The 20,480-nt window shown below is 34.9% G+C and overlaps 1 protein-coding gene across 3 annotated transcripts in view; it reads left to right on the top strand.

Moving 5' to 3' along the window:
* PTP4A2 (protein tyrosine phosphatase 4A2) overlaps positions 1 to 19,595 on the top strand; it is a 25,863-nt gene extending 6,268 nt beyond the window's left edge. Inside the window, exons 2-8 of one of the 3 annotated variants that reach the window (XM_039836881.1) lie at positions 5,694 to 5,806; positions 7,837 to 8,526; positions 10,647 to 10,739; positions 14,600 to 14,730; positions 16,069 to 16,143; positions 16,455 to 16,498; positions 17,116 to 19,595. In XM_039836881.1, coding sequence (XP_039692815.1) covers positions 8,431 to 8,526; positions 10,647 to 10,739; positions 14,600 to 14,730; positions 16,069 to 16,143; positions 16,455 to 16,498; positions 17,116 to 17,252 — 576 coding nt within the window. In that variant the 5' untranslated portion in view covers positions 5,694 to 5,806; positions 7,837 to 8,430 and the 3' untranslated portion in view covers positions 17,253 to 19,595. The remainder of the gene's footprint in view (positions 1 to 5,693; positions 5,807 to 7,836; positions 8,527 to 10,646; positions 10,740 to 14,599; positions 14,731 to 16,068; positions 16,144 to 16,454; positions 16,499 to 17,115) is intronic. The other 2 variants (XM_039836880.1, XM_039836883.1) reach the window with 2 other exon arrangements.
* The last annotated feature ends 885 nt before the right edge of the window (positions 19,596 to 20,480 follow it).

Genomic DNA, 20,480 nt, shown 5'->3' with positions numbered 1-20,480 from the left:
TATTTGTATCCTGGAACCAGTCCCCCTAGGATACCAAGGGACAACTTAAGTTTTTGGAGAGCCAAAAATTATACACGGATTTTTGACTATGTGTTAGGGGTGTCAGCACCCCTAACCCCCTGCGTTGTTCAGGAGTCAGCTGTGTTGTTTTCTCTCAGTGAGCAAAGACTTACTTCCTGACTACTATTCTGCTTTTAAATTCCTAAGAGCTTTTATTGCATTTGAATTGGTCTGAAATTCTCAGCATGGCCAAATCTTCCCCAGAAATATCTAATTGAAGATTCTGGTCCTTTCCAAGGTCATGGTGCCCATGGCCCTGTGCTGTTTCTACCAGTTTTATAAAAGTTTTACCTTACCTCAGAAGTCTTAATTAACCCTGTCCCATTCTACTCACACTTGCTTTGTATTTTCAAAGTATGTAATAGTAATATGAAATTTTAATGCCCATCAAATATTTTTCACCCACATTGATTTTTTTAGAATCTTGATCCTTGATATTGTTTGTATGGTGTGTGCACAGAGCTCCACAAATTCTTGTAAGATTGGATGTGCTGCATTTTGGTATTATTCAGAGCTGGCATATTGCCCCTCATCTCAGTAAGCATTTGAAGGAAAAGGACAGAAAAATTAAATTTTGCATTCTTTAAGTGAGAAGAGGGGGAAAGGGAATCCGTGTTGAACTAAGCTAGTAAGCAAAGAATAATAGCCCCTTGACATGGAATTATAGAGGTTTTTCACCATTTTTTACTTCACATTCATATGTAATGTGAAACAGCTATCATTTTTAAAGATTGTGAAGGATGTGTTTTATGAAAGTAAACATCAAGCCATTATTGGGCAAATAGTGGGTAGACTGTATTTTAAAAGGCCACTAGCAGCTCCACATAGAATGATTTGGGTTCTTGTCTGTTGTATTAAGTACACAGAGAGATGGGTGTGAAGTATAATGTGATTTATAAAAAGCAAGTTTAGGAGAGGAAGTGAAGTCTAACTTATGGTTTTAGGAGAAACTTAGACCAAAATGCCCTAACTGCAGAAAAATTTCTGGGGCTCAAACAAAAGATTTTGTGCTGACAAGATGTAATTTGAACTGTTTTTATTCCGTATCCTGTGCATAGAGAGCTTCCTCTCCCCCTTCCTCGCCCCCTTTTGGTGGTGGATACTTGAACAGGACCTTTAAATAGGCTCAATACATTTGACAAAATAGGGAAATGAAAGAGTTAAGATGACCCATAAACTGCTAAGCTGTGAAACATATATTTTAAATATTGCTAACAATAGCCTGGAAGTTTTTGCTTTGCATGCTGCTCCAGTGCTGTAGGTTATTTTGAAAGGTGATTCAAATAACCTTTTCCCAAGTATCTATCTTGCAACCTCAGGGAACCTGCAGCTGTTATAGTCATTCTAACTCTTCCTGATATAGTTCAGAAAACATTTCAAAGTGGTGTTGACAGGGTGAATCCAGGTGTCCTTTTGGAGTTTTGCTACTGAATTTGCTTTATTCTAGTTGAAGTTCAGAATCTCAAATACATTTCTTTATTAAAGAAATAATTGATTCAATAGTTCTTGAGTTAATGTATATGTAATGATGTTGGAAACTAAATTAAGATGATTCAGACTTAAGTTTTTTTTCAGGACAGTTACTTAGCCTTTTGAGATTAAAGAAAGAAGGATGGAAGGAAAGAAAATAAATAGTAGGATTTAATTTTATGGGAATGCAGCTGAGTTTTAGGTAGTTCTTATTATATAAAGGAGGTTACCTCAGTTATTTAGGAAAAGAATGCGCTTAAACCTAATAGGCTTGGGAGTCTTAAAATGCACATAAACTAAAGTTAATGGAGAGGATAGCCATGATACCTTTGCCTGGAGATGAAAGGTATGAATGAATAGTATCAACTTAATAGGGCTATTTAACTTAATTTTTAAAAGATTCACTGAAAACAATATAATACCCAATGTTATAATTGTGCTGTTGGGATTTTTAATGTTATTGCTGGTATTCGAATTTTTAGAAAAAATGAAAATTGGCTGTAGTGCTCTGTTACTTCCATTTAAATTTATTAATGAAAGGAAAATTAATTTGGACAAGAGATTTAGCTGGAGAACTAATCTTTAAAGGGAACAATGGAGTACAAAATTGAAAAGTAAATATTTTCAAGTGTGGTATGGAAATATTTTATGCAATTTTTGTCTCATAGTTACTCGTAGAGGTAGGAGCTACTAGAAAAGGAAGACTGCTTCTAATCACCATGGTACATGATAAACTTGAAAACCACCCCATTTTCATTTGAGTGGGAACAGGGCCCCAGGACCTGGGTAAATAACTGTCACTGTTCTCAGAAGCAGGTGTGATTGTTGGTGAATTGCTTTCCTCTCCTTTCTGAGTGGCTGGCAGGCCATGTATCTCCTGTATCTCCTGATGGTTCTGGCAGGCCATGTATCTCCTGTATCTCCTGATGGTTCTGAAATATTTTCCCACCAAGGTCATAATTTCTTTTTATAGAACTAATTATTGATTTCTGTACTGGAACTTGATTCTCAAGTTCCCTCCTTAAATGAGGAAGTGGAAAAGTGGGAATAACTAAGCGGGTAACTATGAAACTTTTTTTTTTAGCAGTAAAGAAGCATCTTGCTATTTTTAGCTTGTTTACAGATATTTCATATCTTAATTTGTGTAGAATTTAATGCATGCATCTTTCTTTATCAACTCCCCAGGATTGTAGTCAGTAGGGCAAGAGAATTAACATTAATTTGAATTTTCTAAGTTCAGGGAGCCAGATGTATTCAATTTTAGTTTGGTAAATGCAACATTAGAGGGATGAACAAAGATAAATAGTACAGAGAAAAAAGCTGTTTCTACAGTGGAAGGATGAGTTGTGAGTAAGGTTATAAAAGATGAGTAAAACTTCAGTTTGCGACTGAAGTTGATTTCTCTTTAGTTTATAAGTCTTAAGATACTTCCCACCCCCCCCATGGTCAAAATGCAGTAGATACAGTAGTACTTTACAGATTAATTTTCTTACTTTTCTTCCTTGACGGTTGTGAAGATCTTATGGTCTTTTTGAATAGTTTGTGAATGTTGTTAGGCTTTGACAAGTTCTTAGAGTTACTCAGATCCTTGGTTTTTTTTTTTTTTTTTCCCACAGACCCTGTATCCAGTCTGTGGACAAATCCTTGTGTGTTCCACCTCAGAGGGTATCTTGAAATGGATCCCTTCTTATGCTCTCTAGTGCTACTACCATTTTCTCCTTGATTATAGCAACTGGCTCCTATCTGATCCTCTCTGCTTCTACTCTTACTACTCATATAATCTGTCTCCACATAGTAGCTAGTGAGTCTTTTAAACATCAATTGTTACTCTTGCTTGAAATCTTATTTTTCTCTGAAAAAAAAAAAAAGCCAGATACTTATATTGGCCTATAATGCTCTTATTTCTCTGACCTTATTCATTCCTTTGCCATCTCTTCTCCAGTAGCACTGGCCTCGTTGCTGTTCCTAGAACACTCCAAACATGGCCCAGCTAATCCCTCTGCCTAGAATGCTCCCTCAAATATCTGTTTGGCTCACACTCCCAGGACTTGGATAAAATGTCGCTTTTTTCAGTGAGGTCTTTCCCGATAGACTTATTTAAAATTGGAAGCACTGCAGATTTCTCTGCTTTGTGTTTTTCTCCATAGCAGTGACATGTTTTGTCTTTTTGGTGACTACTAAAATGTAAGATCCATCCTGACAGAAATTTTTGTTTACTGCTCTTGCTGCAACTATAAGAGTATGTAACATATAGTATATGTCAGATATTTGAATTAATAAGTTCTTAGCCAAATTTCAAGGAAAATTTCTAACTTCAGAAAATGAATTTTTTACTGTTGACAGATTATTCATACTTATTTTAAGGGAAGTGCAGGTGTCTTCATTGAAGTGAAATGAATTTGTTTTAGGAAAAAATTGTTGCAAGATTGTGTTTTCATGTTGCCTGTTTGTAGAAACCAAGCTGGCTTGAATTTGCATGACTTCCTGTAAAATTTCTGGTAAGAAAAGTAACAGTAAATGTATGCTTACTTGTCTATCAGACCTTTGCTTTTAGATTTTCTTAGATCTAGAATTCTTTATTGTGCATTTATATTATAATGTGCTGTTTTAATTTGGTGAATACTGGCATAGCACTTCAAATTAGAGGGTTTATTGTATCATTTGTTTTAATTTGCAAATAGAGGTGATTTCTTAGTGGAAAGGTTAATGTGAGTGGATTGACAGGATTTTCAAAATCTTGTATGTTTGGGTTACATTAAATGGGGCTGATTTTGTAAAGTTCCCTCACACTCTTGAATTTTCTATGTTTATATTTGAACTTAGAATTACAGTTGCTAAAGCAGGACCTGAATTTTACTAGAGAATTTAGTATCTTTAACAAAGAAGAAAACTGTCTTTCTGGAATTGTGTAGGTACAGGCCTGCCTGAAACAGAGGGACTAGCTAGCTCTTTTGAGGTTCTTTGTAGTCCCTTAGTTATAGCACTGTTAAGAACATAATTAAATTGTAAATCATTGTAGTGTTCTTTATCATCACCCTAGAATTAAAAAAAAATTAAGATAACATGTACATGAAAAAAATTAAAACAATTCAAAAAGTATATATTATGATAAATAATGCTTCTGGCTTTCGGTTCCAGTCCCCTCCACCCCGACACAACCACTCTTACCTCTTCGTAATTTCCCAGAAAGTCTGTAGGTATGAAAGCATATATAGTGCTCACAAATGTTTCTGTATATGCTGTTATATACCTTGCTTTTTTAGTCTCAGCCATCTTTCCATAACAGTTCATATAAATATTTTATTCTTTTTGACCTCCGCAGAGTTTTCCATTTAAGAATGGATATTGCATTACATGCATTTTGGTTTTTGATTCATTTAGGTAGATGTTAGCAGTAGAGTTACTGACACTGGACATTTAAACTCTAACATACTCTAAAGTTTTAAGTATTCTGTTATATTATTGGCAGTGCACTATCTTAGTTGGTGTAGGCCTCTGCTTGCTTGCTCTTTTCCAGCCCCCTCTTTCTTTACTCTTTGTCTTTTCTCCCTTCTCTTCCTCCTCCTCCTTTAATAAAAGGATTTCTCTGTCACAGCCTTTTATAATCCTTCAGTGAAGTTATATTCTTTTGTTAAAAATGGAAATGTTGCCTAGGAAATGGAAATGCCCCAAATGCAACATTTTAAAAGTTAGGTTTTATAAAAGATAAAGGGTGGAGAGAAAATTTGGATACGTATTTGAATTTGACATCTATTATATGTCAAGTAAACCAGCCTCTCGCATCACCTGGTAAATTAAAATAAAAATCAATTTTTACTTCAGAGGTTAGAGCAGAATTAATGCCAGAGAGAACTTTAGAAGAAAGGTGTTTTTTTTTTTTTGGTGTAAGGTTGTACAGGTGCTGAGTTTATGCTGAAATATTTGCCTCTGTAACTTTTGAGTACTTTACAGCTGTGGTAGGTTGTTTATGATTTTTTTTTACAGACTTTGCTTTGCATTCTTATGGACGTCACAGAAATTGACATTAGTTTATCTGAATTGACAGGTGCAAGAACATTTAACTGTTGATGTGTAGTTGAACTCTTGGGGGAGGGGAAGAAACAGAAGCTTGCTTTTATCGTGTATCTGTTAACATTGATAGAACATACCGTTTCGTTTGGCAGAACTTCTTTTGCTGAGATTCTCAGTATGGTGTTAAGAATTGAAGATCTGGTAATGAATTGTCCTTATTCCTGGAAGTGATCCTTCCATAATCAGCTTGGAGGAATAAGATGAGGTAAAGCTTGTTCTGTTTGCTGAGCAGACAAACACTGGAGACCAGGTAGAAAACTTAATGTTAGAGCTGTAACCTTTTAAGCTTGGCTATCACTACAATGCAGGTCTTTCAGTGCCTTTACTCAGCTGACACACATATTAGCTGTGATAACATCATTTAACCAAATTCAAACAGGTTAGAATTTCCTTGTGTTTTGCACTGCACTGCATGCAAAACCATTGTTCTTTGAGTAGTTACTTTAATAATCTTCTCTCCCCTTAAGGGAGAGAAGAGTATAAGGTCACGGAGTTGCAGATGAACCTCCAAGCAAATATTTGAATAAAAGTTACACTTACATGAAAAAGATTATGACTTGAAAAATATGTGGATACCTCTGTTAGTCAAAATTGAAGGAAAAATAAGTAGGGAGTTCAGAGACCTGGGCTCTTGTCCTTGATCTGCTACTAATAGTGTGGTCTTAGTTAAGTCATTTTAACTTCTCTGGATCCCAAACTTTTTTTTTTTTTTAAAGGTCAGAGTAGTTGATCTCCTAGCTTTAAAATTCCTTGACTGTACAGGGAGTACTCTATGAAGTGTGTAATCTAAGGTGGCTGTATTTTGTGCTTACAGTTCAAATTATGAGTTAGGGGAAAGATGGTGGTATGTATTTTTGTTTTCTTTACTTTAAATGTAGAACTTTTGTGTTTTTATTGTAGTAGGTAACTCATTCTGCTGAGATATTGAAGTTCTTAGAATGCCAATTTGAATTTATCTGTCTTTCATATTTTAGGAATGTTTTAGTTTTGTATTTGTATCCATGGTAATAATATCACAAGTATGTAACTTATGAAAACAAATGCCATAAGAATATCATAAAAAGAAAACTTGAGGATAGATGAATAGGTTAGAAAGTTTGTAAGCCTAGGTTCTACCTAATCTATATTTAGTTTCTTCCTGAATATGGATCCGTAGTCATTATCTTTCATGTCTTTTTCTGACTGGTCACAATTATCTTTTATAGAGACTTCTAATTAAGCGTTTATTGGTGGCTTAAGGAAGAGGCAAGTGAAAGAACTTAGACCTTGTCCCTATTTCCAGAGGAACTGTGATTATGTTGACACTCTAACCAGCTTTAAAGATTACTGTGTTTCAAAGCAGCAGGCCTAAAATAATATTAAAATTCTGCCACTTCTTTTTCTTGCCTTGTTTTTTGGTAAGGATTAATATTTGAGTAGGAGAATGCTGTGTGCATCATTGACCTTTGGGTGTTCCTGTACTTCTGAGGTAGTAATGTGAGAAATAGTGAAAAGGTAAACTGGATTAGAAAATGAGGATGGTATTTACACATTAGTTGAGTCAGCTGGCATTATGGTACATTGGAAAAACCACAGAACTAACAGAAGACTTGGGTTTGAATTTGGGGTCAGCTAATTCATTTACCTTAGACAAGTCACTTCACTTTTCTGATCCTCTTTCCTCATTCCTTGTAGGTAGTAACAACTACTCCGAGTTGTGAGGAAAACTCCAAGTTTTTGAAGGAAGTATTTTATGGATTAGTATTCTAACTGGGGGCCAACACATATATTTTGGATAGAAAGAATTAAATCCTCAAAGTGGAACTTTTGTAAATATCCTCTATCCATTTATAGGTACCTTATTTTAGGCAAAAAGTATATGTGAAGGACTTAACCATCAAAGCAGAAAAATGAGATCAGTGTGAACTTTATGAATAGTTCATGGAGGGCAGATTTTCTTAAGGATCTTTTAATCATTTGAAAATGACTTGAGTTAGGAATAATCTTATTAACACAGAAACTTTGCTTGTTGGATCCATCCCATTTTGAAAAAAAGAAATATATACTTGACTTTTGAATCTCTGGCTTTTATCTTGGTATACACTTTTATCCTATTCTTTATAGATGGCAATAATTTAGAATTGGTGTGACATTTCAAATGGCTTTGGGCTCATAAGAATGTATTCTTGCTTTTGGGCATTGTGTTTATGATGCTTTCAACCTCCAGTTCACTTTACTCATGCTTTTCTCTTCCAGGTTTTTCGTTGGAATATACGTTGCACATTTATGGCGATTCTGAGTGTGAGGGCAGACTTCTGCCAGGCTCAGCACAGTGTTTTTGCTGACAAGTGAGCTTGGGGGTTCTATGTGCCATAATTAACATTGCCTTGAAGACTCTGGACACCGAGACTGGCCTCAAATAGTTGGCTTTTTTTTTTTTTTTTTTATTGCAAGCATATTTCTTTTAATGACTCCAGTAAAATTAAGCATCAAGTAAACAAAAGTGGAAAGTGACCTAAACTTTTAACTTGTTTCACTAGTGCCTAAATGTAGTAAAGGCTGCTTAAGTTTTGTATGTAGTTGGATTTTTTTGGAGTCCGAAGGTATCCATCTGCAGACATTGAGGCCCAAATTGATTTGGATTCAAGTGGATTCTAAGTACTTCTGCTTATCTTGAAGAGAGAAGCTTCTTAAAGAATAAACAAGTTGAATAGAGAAAACAGATTGATAATAGGCATTTTAGTGGTCTTTTTAATGTTTTCTGCTGTGAAACATTTCAAGATTTATTGATTTTTTTTTTTTCATTTTCCCCATCACACACACGCACGCTCACACTTTTTATTTGCCATAATGAACCGCCCAGCCCCTGTGGAGATCTCCTATGAGAACATGCGTTTTCTGATAACTCATAACCCTACCAATGCTACCCTCAACAAGTTCACCGAGGTAAGATTGTAGCACGGTCTACTTTTTGGATTGATTTATAGGTAAAATTCCATTAAAAATTAACACCATTAATACTGTATACTTGAAACTAATAAAAAAAATTAACACCATTATAAAGAAATCTCTTATTACAAAGCCTTTTATTTCTGTGATTGGAGTATGAATGGTCATCCTGCTAATCTGTTTGAATTGGGTTGGATTAGTTATAAGATTTTTAAAAGAACAACTGTGGAATTTGGGGAAACTTTAGAGATTATTTAGTAATATGCTTTTTCTTACATTCTTTCTACATTATCAGCAGTTATTTGGTCACCCTTTCAATAATACCCAGCACTAAAATAAGCAATTTTATGCATTATGTCATTTACTCCTCACCATAACCCTATAAGATAGAGATAGCATTATTATCTCCCTTTTACAGATGAGGAAACTGAGGTTCAGAGTGATTTAGTAATTTGCCTGAAGGTGTGCAGTACGTGGTAGAACTATCTCTGACACTAAAACCAATGAATATCTTGAATATTCTAATCCCTTTTTATGAAAAGCTATCCCAGAACTACTTAGCAATAGTAACCATCATATACAAGAGTCCAGAAGCTTAAGAAATGGAAAATATTATAGGTAGCATTTTAAATCTCATATCCTTTATTTTTTCTATTGGAAGTGAAAGAGAAACTTTGTTCTTCATTCAGCAAATATTTGAATGTAAGGTTTTTAATCATTTTCTGGTTGTTCAGTTTGAATGTGATTTCTGTTGATGTATTTTATGCAGTAGACTTAGGTGGATGAACTCCTAAGGATTCTAAATCTACCTCTCTTATTTTACAGATGGCAAAACCAAATTCAAAAGAGGTTTTGATTTGCTCGAGGTCACAAATATTTGCCATAAGAAATTTGACCATAACCTTTCAATGGCTACTATGAAGTTCATTTAAATGAGATTTTATTTGTATTTTGAAACTTCTTAAAATACTTGGCTCAATATTATACTAAGAACTTTCCTGAATATGCTTTATAAGAAGGCCTTTCTGTGAAAAATAAAGTCCTTTAGCAATCAAAATAACTTTACTCTTTAGTTAACCAAATGATGGATACTTCTTGTAGGATATCACTGTTCCTGCTTATTTATACTTATAAGTCCTTGAGCTTCTTAACTTTGTGTACACAGTGTACAAGTTGATTTCTAGGTCTGTGTGCCCTTAGGTTCAGTCACCTTTAAGCCTGGCTGAATTATGTGATACTATTTTCAGCCTGTGGATTCCTTGGCCATGGATTCCAAAAGTGGCAGAGGCTACTCTCCTCCCGCAACTATAAAAAGATGTTGGTGGCCCTTTGAAGATAGGTGGTCACTACTAGGCATTACTGTAGGAGAGTTTTTAAAGGAGCAAGGCTTCTGGCTGTAGTTGTTTGTATGTTAGTTGGCTTTGTAATATAATATCACTTTTTAATCTTAATTTCAAAATAACTTGTGTTTCTTTAAGTAAAAGAAAAGCAGTAAGTACTTACTACATAAAAGTCAGAAGATGTAGATAAGCAAAAGACAATTTAAAAATACTTAACCGTTAATGCCTGGCTTCTAGATTTTTTTTCTCTGTATATATGCATATATTTATAAATAATCATACAGATAAAATCACAGTGTATATTTAAAAAAATCTTCCCCTGACCTCCTTAGTATTATTTTTACAGCTGTCATAGTATTCTGTATGGATGTGTCATGCTTTCTCTAATCATTCCCCTGTTTTGGGACCATTAATGTTGTTTCCAGCTTTTTACCATTCAGATAGCCTGTGCTGAACATGCTGGCATCTAGTTCTTTGTGTCTATCTTTATTATTTTGTTAGTAAAAATTCCCAGAAGTAGAATTTCTAGGTCAAAGTATATGTGTGCTTGTAAAGTTTTTGTGTTATGCTACTAAATTGGCCTTCATAAAAGTGAGTCTTATTGATGCTTCCACTTCAGAGTACAAGAGTGTCCATTGTATGTATATATTGCCACAATGAGAATGATTTTGATCTTTGTTGAAGAATGATGTCTCATGGTTTCAGTATGTAATAGTACATTTTTAAAATTTTGGTTACAGATTCTAAAAGCAACTTTTTTAATATTTTTCTTTAAAGGAACTTAAGAAGTATGGAGTGACAACTTTGGTTCGAGTTTGTGATGCTACATATGATAAAGCTCCAGTTGAAAAAGAAGGAATCCACGTTCTAGTGAGTGTGTAGTGTTTTTTCACTACAAGTTATCCCATTCAAACAGATATTTTCAAAAATTGGCACATAGGTTGCATTTTGAGTTTACGCTAGGAGATACAATGTTCATAGCAACCTTTAAATTTCTTTGGCTTGGCAGTTTTGTTCATTCTTGCCCTTAAAGTTTATACTTGCAGAGTATTTTCAACAAATAAAAAGTAAAATGTGAACACTTATTTTAAGAAAATGGAAATTTGTATTTTGTTTTTTCTAGGAAATTGATGAAATATTTAGCTTTTTGTTTCTAGGCTCCTGGTTTGAATCTAACTGAGAGTAATTTCTGTCAGGCATTCATAAGTCACATGGAGATACTCTCTCTTACTTTCTTTGCAAGTACAAATTAGTTACTTAATATTTTGTGATTAACTTGTAGAGGACAAAAAGGTGGGAAGAGGATAAGGGAGAGGGAGAAGACATCTTGTTCCAGAGTTATCAGCATAGTTTCTGATACTTTTTGATAGGTTCCTAAGAAGCTTTTGTGTGATTATACTTCCTTCATAGTTCAGTTTGAGCATAAGCTGATTGGAATTATTTTAAATTCCTTTCCTAGCCCCTGTATATGCAATTTTGTTATCAAAACAGGAGCCTCAGATTAGGTAAAATTTTATACCTTCTTCCCTAAATAGTTGTCTAAATTGCAGGACCACATAATAAAATGACCTTGTAGTTGTAGAGCTATTTGACTTAATTATGGGAAGGCAGTATAGTAGGAAGAGAATGAGATTTTTTTAAGTAGTTGGTTAGGAAGAAAATAATAAGATATTGGTATAAGGTTATGTTCCTACTTTTTATTGAGAGGTAGTTCTAGAGTTTTTACTGCATTGATCAGTAGTTGGACAGACAGTTCATGCAAAGAAAATAAATGTGCTATTGATAAGGCAATCATCTCCTATCTAATTCATAAAATTTCCTCACCTCTCTTTTGGTGAAATGCAATAACTAAATAGCCAAGCATTATGTTTTTTAAAAATGTATTTGAATAGTATGGAGTGGTATTAATTTGCTTGCATTCCCATTTCTAAATGACTTCAAGGTCTCCTGGATGGAAATCACTGGGGATAAGTATAAACATGTATTAAATGGAGCCTTGTGTTAAAAAAAAAAAAATTTTTTTAACTTCCGAAACTGAGCTGAATATAAGTTCTTTTTCCTGTGAGTGCAGTGGTCCCCCTTATCCGCAGATTTGCTTTCCGCGGTTTCAGTTACCTTGTGGTCAAAACATAGCCTTAAATTATTAAATGGAAAATTCCAAAAATAAACAGTTTTTAAATTTTAAATTGTGCGCTGTCCTGAGTTTGTGATGAAATCTCACTTTTTCCCGCCTGGTATGTGAATCCTTCCTTTGTCCAGTATATCTACACTGTATGTGCTACCCACTTAGTAACTGCCTGTTATCAGATAGACTGTTGTGGTATCACAGTGCTTATGTTCAAGTAACCCTTAGTTTACTTAATAATGGCCCCAAAGTGCAAGAGTAGTGATACTGGCAGTTTAAATATGCTAAAGAGAAACTGGAAAATGCTTCCTTTGAGTGAAAAGGTAGAAGTTCTTTACTTAAGGAAAGGAAAAATACCATGCTAAGATTGCTAAGATCATGGTAAAAATGAGTCTATCTGTGAAATTGTGAAGAAGGAAAAAGAAACTTTTTTCTTTTGCTAGTTTTGCTATTCTGCCTCAGACTGCAAAAGTTACTGCTACAGCGCGTGAAAAGTGCTTAGTTAAGATGGAAAAGGCGTTAAATTTGTAGGTGGAAGACATGAACAGAAAACATATTCCAATAGATAGCAACGTGTTGTGCCAGAAAGCATTGAGCTTACACGAACACTTCAGCAAGGGATCCCCTGAAACAAGTAACACCAAGCCATTTACTGCAAGTAAGAGATGACTATACAGATTCAGGAATAGGTTTAGACTGTAAAATATAAAAATTACTGGAGAGAGACACCACATTCACATAACTTTTATTACATTATATTACAATTGTTCTATTTTATTATTGTTAATCTCCTACTGTGCCTAATTTATAAATTAAACTTTAACAAAGATATGTATGTATAGGAAAAAACACAGTGTATAATAGGGTTCAGTACTGTCTGCAGTTTTATGCATCCACTGGGGGTCTTGGAAGCCCCACGGATAAAGGAGGACTACTATATGTTCTCTAGTGGGTAGATGAGAAATCAGTTTGTTTTGACAGATGGCAAGGTGAGAAAATGAACTGTAGATTAACTGTAGTCTGTTTCAATCAGTAATGTTGATGAAATAGAAATAAACTAAAGAACTTGAACTAGTTTGTAGAAGATAATGGTAGGTCTGGGATTTATTCCAGGCTTTTAAATCTGGGCTTTTGTTTTGTTTTGTTTTAAATAGCTGTGATCAGATAAAATTAAAGGGCTAACTTAAGCTTGAAAAAACAAGGACACTTAAAATTAAGCTTGGAATTTCTTTCCTTTCTCCAGACAGATTTTAAGATAGATTGTTAATTTACTTTTGCTAAGTGAAGAGGGTTCAGGACACTTTATAAGAGAATATCTCCCAAATAAGATCTTTCAATCCTTTGATCAATGCTCTTGCAAATTAGAGGCACATTGGAAAAGACTAATGGTTGTTTCAGTTATGTCAGTTTGAAGTCAGATGCTTCTAAATTATTACTTTAATGATTTTTTTGATAGAATCTGCTTATTTGAGTAAGTGAAGCATGTTTTATGTTATTATTTCTTAACTAGGTGCATTTTAGGGAATATAGAGGAAGTAAACACTTAACTAAGGAACTTACTGCTGTTTATAGTTAAACTCTTTAGTGACATTTATAATGATAACTCTGACAGCCCTTTAATTATGGGATGTAATTGACAAACATAATGTACCATCATGGCTAATGGGCCACATGAAGTGTTACAGTGGTGCCAATAATGAGTGGAGAATCAGTTTAATGCTCTGTCACTTTTCTCTTTTTCCTTCTCTAATATCTTAAAGTGTCCTTATCCACTCTCATTGGAATAATTTTATATTTTTTAAAAAAAATTCCCAGTGTTTTGCATTTCTGTCCTTGAAGCTAGATGGAAGAGAGAATATGTAAAATGTGAGTCCCCTTTCCCCTTTCTTCAAAGCTGATTTGTTGTTGGTTTCTTAGGACCTACTTAGCAAGGAAGATAAACCCCTGCATATATTGTGAAGGCACATGGAGTTCATCTTAATTAAAAGAACAACCCAAACTGATGAATATAAAAAGAGAAAGGAATACTTGAGAAAAAGGTCCCTATTTGTTCGATACACTGTCATGTGTCACTTTGCTTGTTAAATGTGATATGTATAACTTAAGCAGAGCTTTAAAAATATTTGCTGCTTGGCTTTTTTTTTTTAATCACAAAGGTGATCGTATGTTTCTGTTATGATACCCTAACTATTGGAGACTTTGTATCAGAGAGCCTTTCTCTAAAGAAAAGACATTATATCTTAGAATTATTTGGGGGATAATCCTCAAAAATACTTGTAGAGACCAGTAAGATACCAATGGGTATGCTGCTTTGCTAGAGTGGACTTTTAAATCATATTGACATGTATTATATCTTTTATTACTTTGTCTTGGCTTTAATTACAATTTTCTCTATTATGTCTAATTACCTCTCTGTTCACATAAAATATTTGAGAAATGCTTAATTTCTTATCACTGATAAGAGATTTCCACAGAGTAAAATTAGACTCTGACTGCACTTCATTGAGAAAAGCTAAGTTATTTGGCACACATGAATTTCGATCTTGGATCATTTTTAGCAGTGGAGAAAATATCAGTGTAATGTAAAAGATGTTTTTCTTTCCAGGATTGGCCATTTGATGATGGAGCACCACCCCCTAATCAGATAGTGGACGATTGGCTAAACCTATTAAAAACTAAATTTCGTGAAGAGCCAGGTTGCTGTGTTGCAGTGCATTGTGTTGCAGGATTGGGAAGGTATGCTCTTACCCTTTTGAATGTGAATTCATTATAAAAAATTTCACTTTGATAGAAATTTGCATTTATTTCAGTAAATATTAAATTGCCTAAGAGGAAAGGAAACGAGAACAAAAGCTGGTGTATGATTTCTCAGAGCTGCTTTTTATATTTCATTAGTTGTCTGATTTGATGCCATACTAAATTTAGTAGGTGATGGTTCCAAATTTGTTTTGAAACTGACAATGTAATTATCTTATCTTTGAGCTAAAAATACAGTCTTAATTCAGTATGTTTTCTTTTTCTCCCCATTTCAAGTAATCAGAGGTTTAGGTCTTTGAATGGGCAACAAAATTAAAATAATGTTAGAGTTTGAAGAATCTATACATGGTTAATTTTGAGATGAATGGGAAGTTAATAGGTGGAGAGCAGATGGCTGAACTTTAAACTCCTGAAAGGAGATGTATGGAGAATGAAAATTAACTTCGATTTTAAAACCTTTTTCTTTGAATATTGCATGGAGTGGCATAGCAACATTCTCATCAACAGCAGATTAAATATCAGTGTATGATGTGTACTTTTACTCAAAACATTAGTGCAGGTTGCTGTTGCCTCAGGGTGGTGGTGACTTAGGCTGTTAACCTCTGCTCAGCCCTTTCGTTTGCTATTTTCTTCTTTTGCAGTTTAGTACAGTTTCTTCTTCAAGTTCAGAAGTTTCAGTCCTTATCCTGAAGGGCAAAAGTGGTGTTCTAACTTGACTTGGGACAATTTTATAACTAGTAGCTATTTCAGTTAGGTAGTCCAAAGTTGGTGCCCTCTAATGGACTTTTTGTTTTCTTTTATCATTTCCTTTGTTACATTTTAAAAAGAATACAGAGGCTGTTTCTAATTACCAATTCTCTGACACAAAGGATTTTGTTGAAGTCTAGCAAGTTTTTAGTATTTGATAAGTAAATCGAATCAAAATTGATTCATAATGAAAATTCTGAGACATTTAAGGTAGATAGTACATTTCATCATTTATTTTACTGTGATAATCATTAAAGACCAATGAAGAATTTTTGTTGACGTATATAATGATGCGAACATTTGAGATATAATGTGGTGATGTTTTAAAGAGTAACCCTCTCTTAATAAAGGTTTAGAATTTAGTGCTTTGCTGAAAATAGATAATACCATGGAAGCTATAATGATACTGATATTTTTACTATATAGGATGGTATCAGATATTTTAGTACACATACAGGAAAAAGGGAAGTTCAAGCTTTGCATTGTTTTGGTAATAAGTAATCTTAGGTTTTAAAAAATCTTATAATTTCAAACACATGTGAGTATTTACAAATGAGTTTCTCTCTGCAGGGCACCTGTGCTGGTTGCACTTGCTTTGATTGAATGTGGAATGAAGTACGAAGATGCAGTTCAGTTTATAAGACAGTGAGTATGAAGTTTTATTTTCAGAAACACATAAAGCAAGATCATAAAAGAGGAAGGATTTATGGAAAATATCCATTTGTAGTATGGAATAATTTGCCATCTTTGGCCTAAAATAATGTTTTTTCAAAGATATCAAAAAGAGCAAATGATAAAGAGACTCATAATGCTACTGGCTCCCAGATTTAAAGATTTTTCAATTTAGGTGGCAAATTTGGCCATTGTAGAATATGTCCAGTATATGACTTGAATATCTAGAAATCTTTAAAATGAATAGCTAGATAGTAGTCTCAGTGATCTTGTGTCTCTTTCAGTGGATGTCTGACATACCTTAAAAATGCAACTCGCTATAACAGAGGTAAGGCAGAATCTGTAGAGGAGCAATTAATCACCTAGGAGTCTTAAGTGACTTGTTCAGGCATAAAATCAGGATGGCAGTGCCCCGACTGATCTTGGCATCAGTTTGGAATAATGGGCCATGCTATTTTGCTGTCCAGAATTCTTTGGCTATTTTCTTACCCTTTCCCCCTTTTCTTTAAAAATTAGAAAAGAAAAAAATATTTGTGACAGAGTGCATGAAATGAATGGTAACAGCTCTAGGAAGGTAACATATTTCAAGGAATGCCATCTGTGCTGCTGCTTCATATAAATACTTGCTCATGCATCCTAAATACTTGCTACCAATTCTAATCTGAAGAATATATTAATCTAATTAGGAAGAGTATAGTCAAATGTTTCTGGATGAACCATTCTTATCTTTATTAAATGATTAATAGACATAAGAGTCAGCAAAGAAATTTTGTCTATTCTAGGAAGGCACAGAAAGTTTGTGTTTCAACTTAAGAAGGGATGTTGTATGGGAAATATGCTGGTTTTCAGCTGTGTGGAGTTAGAAAGGCCTTAGGTCATATATATTTCAGTGAATCAGACAGTTCTTTTTGTACATGATAAAGTTTGCCATTCTTATATTTTCAGAAAAAGAAGGGGAGCATTCAATTCCAAACAGCTGCTTTACCTGGAGAAATACCGACCTAAGATGCGATTACGCTTCAGAGATACCAATGGGCATTGCTGTGTTCAGTAGAAAGAAATATAAACGAAGGCTGACTTGATTGTGGCATTTAGAGGGAACTCTTGGTACCTGGAAATGTGAATCTGGAATCTTGACTGTGTCATCAAAGTAGTGATGGATTTAGTACTCCTCAAACCACTCTCCTCATGATTGGAAAAAAGTAAACAAAAAAGAAATCCCTCTATAACATGAATAAAATGTTTAAGAAAAGAAAAAGAGAAAGAAAAAGGGATTAATTCAGTGAAGGATAATTTTGCTTCTAGTGTTGGAGTTTGAATTTCTGCCAGGATTGAATTATTTCAAAATCTCCTGTCCTTTTTAACTTTTTCAAAATAGGTCTCTAAGGAAAACCAGCAGAACATTAGCCTGCGCAGAACCATCTGTTTGGGGAGCACGTTCTTCCATTATGCTTGGCACATAGATCTCCCTGTTGTGCGATTTCTTTCTTTCCTTTTTTTGGGTGGGGGGAGGTGAGTTGTGGGGGGTATTTTTCCTCTCTTCTCTTCTTTTCCCTGTCCCTCTTTTTTTCCCTGATACAAATTGTAGATGGAATAGGAGAGGTCTTTGTTGCTGTAGATGTGCGTGCAGTCTGGCAGCCTTAAGCCCACCCGGGCACTTTTAGGGGGGAAAAAAAAAAAACACGAAAAAAACAGTGGCATATATATTATATGATCCAGGTGGTTTTTAGTCTTTATTGATGATGGGGTGTTCATGTTAGTTTCTTAAAAACTATTCAGCATTAGGCAAAGTAGCCAAGAGCCTTTTGTTTGGGTTTTTGTTTTGATAAATTAGTGGGGAAGTGGCATTTTAAGATGAGTCTTTTTTTTTCCAAAGAACTTAGCTGAGAGTCGAATTCTTCTCTTTTTCCAACCAATGAAGCTAAGTGGGTATCTCAGAAGCTTTTTTCTGAAGGGGAGTACTCCAGGCCATCACTAAAGATGTATCCAGGCAGAGTTAGCACACTTTCTATACCTTGTAGAATTGTGGGCTGTAGCATTACTCTGATTTTCTGTCTAATGTTGTCAGAGAGTGCTGGTAGTTTAAAATTTTTATTTTAGGATTTATTTGTACTCTGAATTTTCAAGAACAGTCAGAGGAGTAGCAGCAAAGACACAATATTTTGGACTTGAGAAATGCCCATGATGGGCATTTTCCAAACTGCCCCCTATATGTACAGTTCAGTTTAACCACTGATTGCCTTGTTACTTTCTTACTAGGTTCTTTATGAGATTGAAAAAAAGTACGCTGGTTCAAAACCAACAATGCCTAGTGAGTATGTGTCCACAGGCCCTAACAGGGTAGGAGAGAGACATAGAGCAGCCCAATGAGTAGCAAAGGGACTGTGTTAGTGAAATTGGTGTAGTGTTATTTTTGCTGAATCTTTGTGGGGTTCAGTATGCTGATCTAGAAAAATGGTCTTTCTGCTCTTTTGCAGAAGGCAGTTGTGGCTGGGCTGCGTCAACAAAGCAAGTTGAAGGACCGTCAGGGGCTCTTGTATTCTTTATCTAAATTTCACAAACTTTATAGTGCTCTGCTTCTAAGGATTTGAATAAAGGCTTAGGATCATCTTGTCCTGCTGGAATTTGCTGTGCAGAGCCATAAACTTCCCATTTTATTAGGATCAGCTAGGCCAGTAGGAATGGACCGGGACCTTGTCTCACTGATGATACCTCAGACGTTGGCTGGCTGTGTGAACTGCATATCTCTTATGCCGGAGTTGTTTTGCTTTTTAACTAAATGAAAATCTGTAGATTCTCTCCTCCCCATCCCAGAAAACAAAACAAAATAATGCTTTTTGAAATTGTTTCTAGGATTTTAACGTGAAAAATGATGGTACTGTCTGTCCAAAATTCTTTATATCAGAACATGACAATAGATTTCTTTAACATAGACTCAAGATCAAAAGCATATCTTTTAAGCTCAAATAGACTGTTGATTCCAAGGATTTTGATCAATACCATAACAAACCTTTTTCCTTTGACATGGCTTTAATTTTTGTTGTTTGGGTGGAGGGAGAGAGAGACAAAGAGACAGAGAAAGAATGCGTGTGTGCTCGCGCGCGCGTGTGTGCAGTGTCCACCAGTATCAGTGCCTGCCTGAGTTAGGAAAATACATTCCTGGTTCTGTATGAGAAGAGTAATAAAGCAACATGAAACATTAGCCCTCATTTGTTTTAAATTACAGATTAATGTTAATTGTTCTCAGAACTGGATTTTCTTCTTCAAAATTAAACGTTTTTTTCTTTTGGATTTAATGAAGTATTGCTAGCCGAAGCCAGTTTGACATAGTGAGAGAGATGTCAGACTGATGAAAGGTGTGCAGCCTGATTTAAAACCAAACCCAGAACCCTTTTAAAAGAACAATAAACATATTTTACATGCTCTTTGTTTGTACCTTTGTTCTCTACCCCCAGGTTGGGTTTCATTCATGTCTCCATAGAGAATTTGGTATTTTCAAAGCCTGATTGGGGTCCTGCTAATTACTGCAAGGAGGTGAAATAATTAGAGTTTGGGAAGTTCAAAGATTTCATGCCATCCAGGTGTTCAATAAAGGCAAACTTAACTGTAGTTGGGATACATCTGGTACATTTTTAGGTTCAGTTCTTGGACACAACACTAGGAATTTAGCATGTGGTCTCATTCCAAAGGATTTACTTATGACAGGTTTTGATGAAGCGTTGTAACTTCTTACTTGAACTCTTAAAAGAACAGTGAGGAAGGAGGATCTCTATATATCATAGGATTGAGGGGTGGGGAATTTCCCCAAACCCTGGGTAAGCATTTATCCATCCATTCAGATAATACTGTGCTAAGGTACGAAAAATGAAAAGACGCTGATCCCACTTTGGAGGACCTCAGTTGTGGATTTCGATATGTAGACATAAAACAGTGAGTGGTTACAGTATTATGTGACATAATTCATTGATCCTCTCACTTATCTTAAATTTTCCACCTCATGTCCTTCATTACCTAGCTTAGGTTTTAGTGGACCATGGTTAGTTACAGTCACTCTCGGCTGCACAGTAAATTGCCTTGCCCCATCCCTTGCTTCATTATACGCACTTACCTGGCTCAACTCCATTTTTGGTTAAGTTCAGTATGCCCCCTTCTCTGCACTTGTGCCACTGAACTTGCTGACTCAGTCTCTATGTTTAGTTATGACCTCAAGCAGACATCAATACCATCTGGCAATCCTACATTTCTCTATCCCATTTACTCTTTCACTTACCTTGAAAACTCTTAAATTTTAATACCTTCCCCATCCTCAG

This window comes from Pteropus medius, unplaced genomic scaffold (assembly GCF_902729225.1).
Source record: "Pteropus medius unplaced genomic scaffold, Ma_sr-lr_union100, whole genome shotgun sequence".
Classification (NCBI taxonomy): Eukaryota; Metazoa; Chordata; class Mammalia; order Chiroptera; family Pteropodidae; genus Pteropus; species Pteropus medius.
This window is presented reverse-complemented; position numbering and strand designations above follow the sequence as displayed.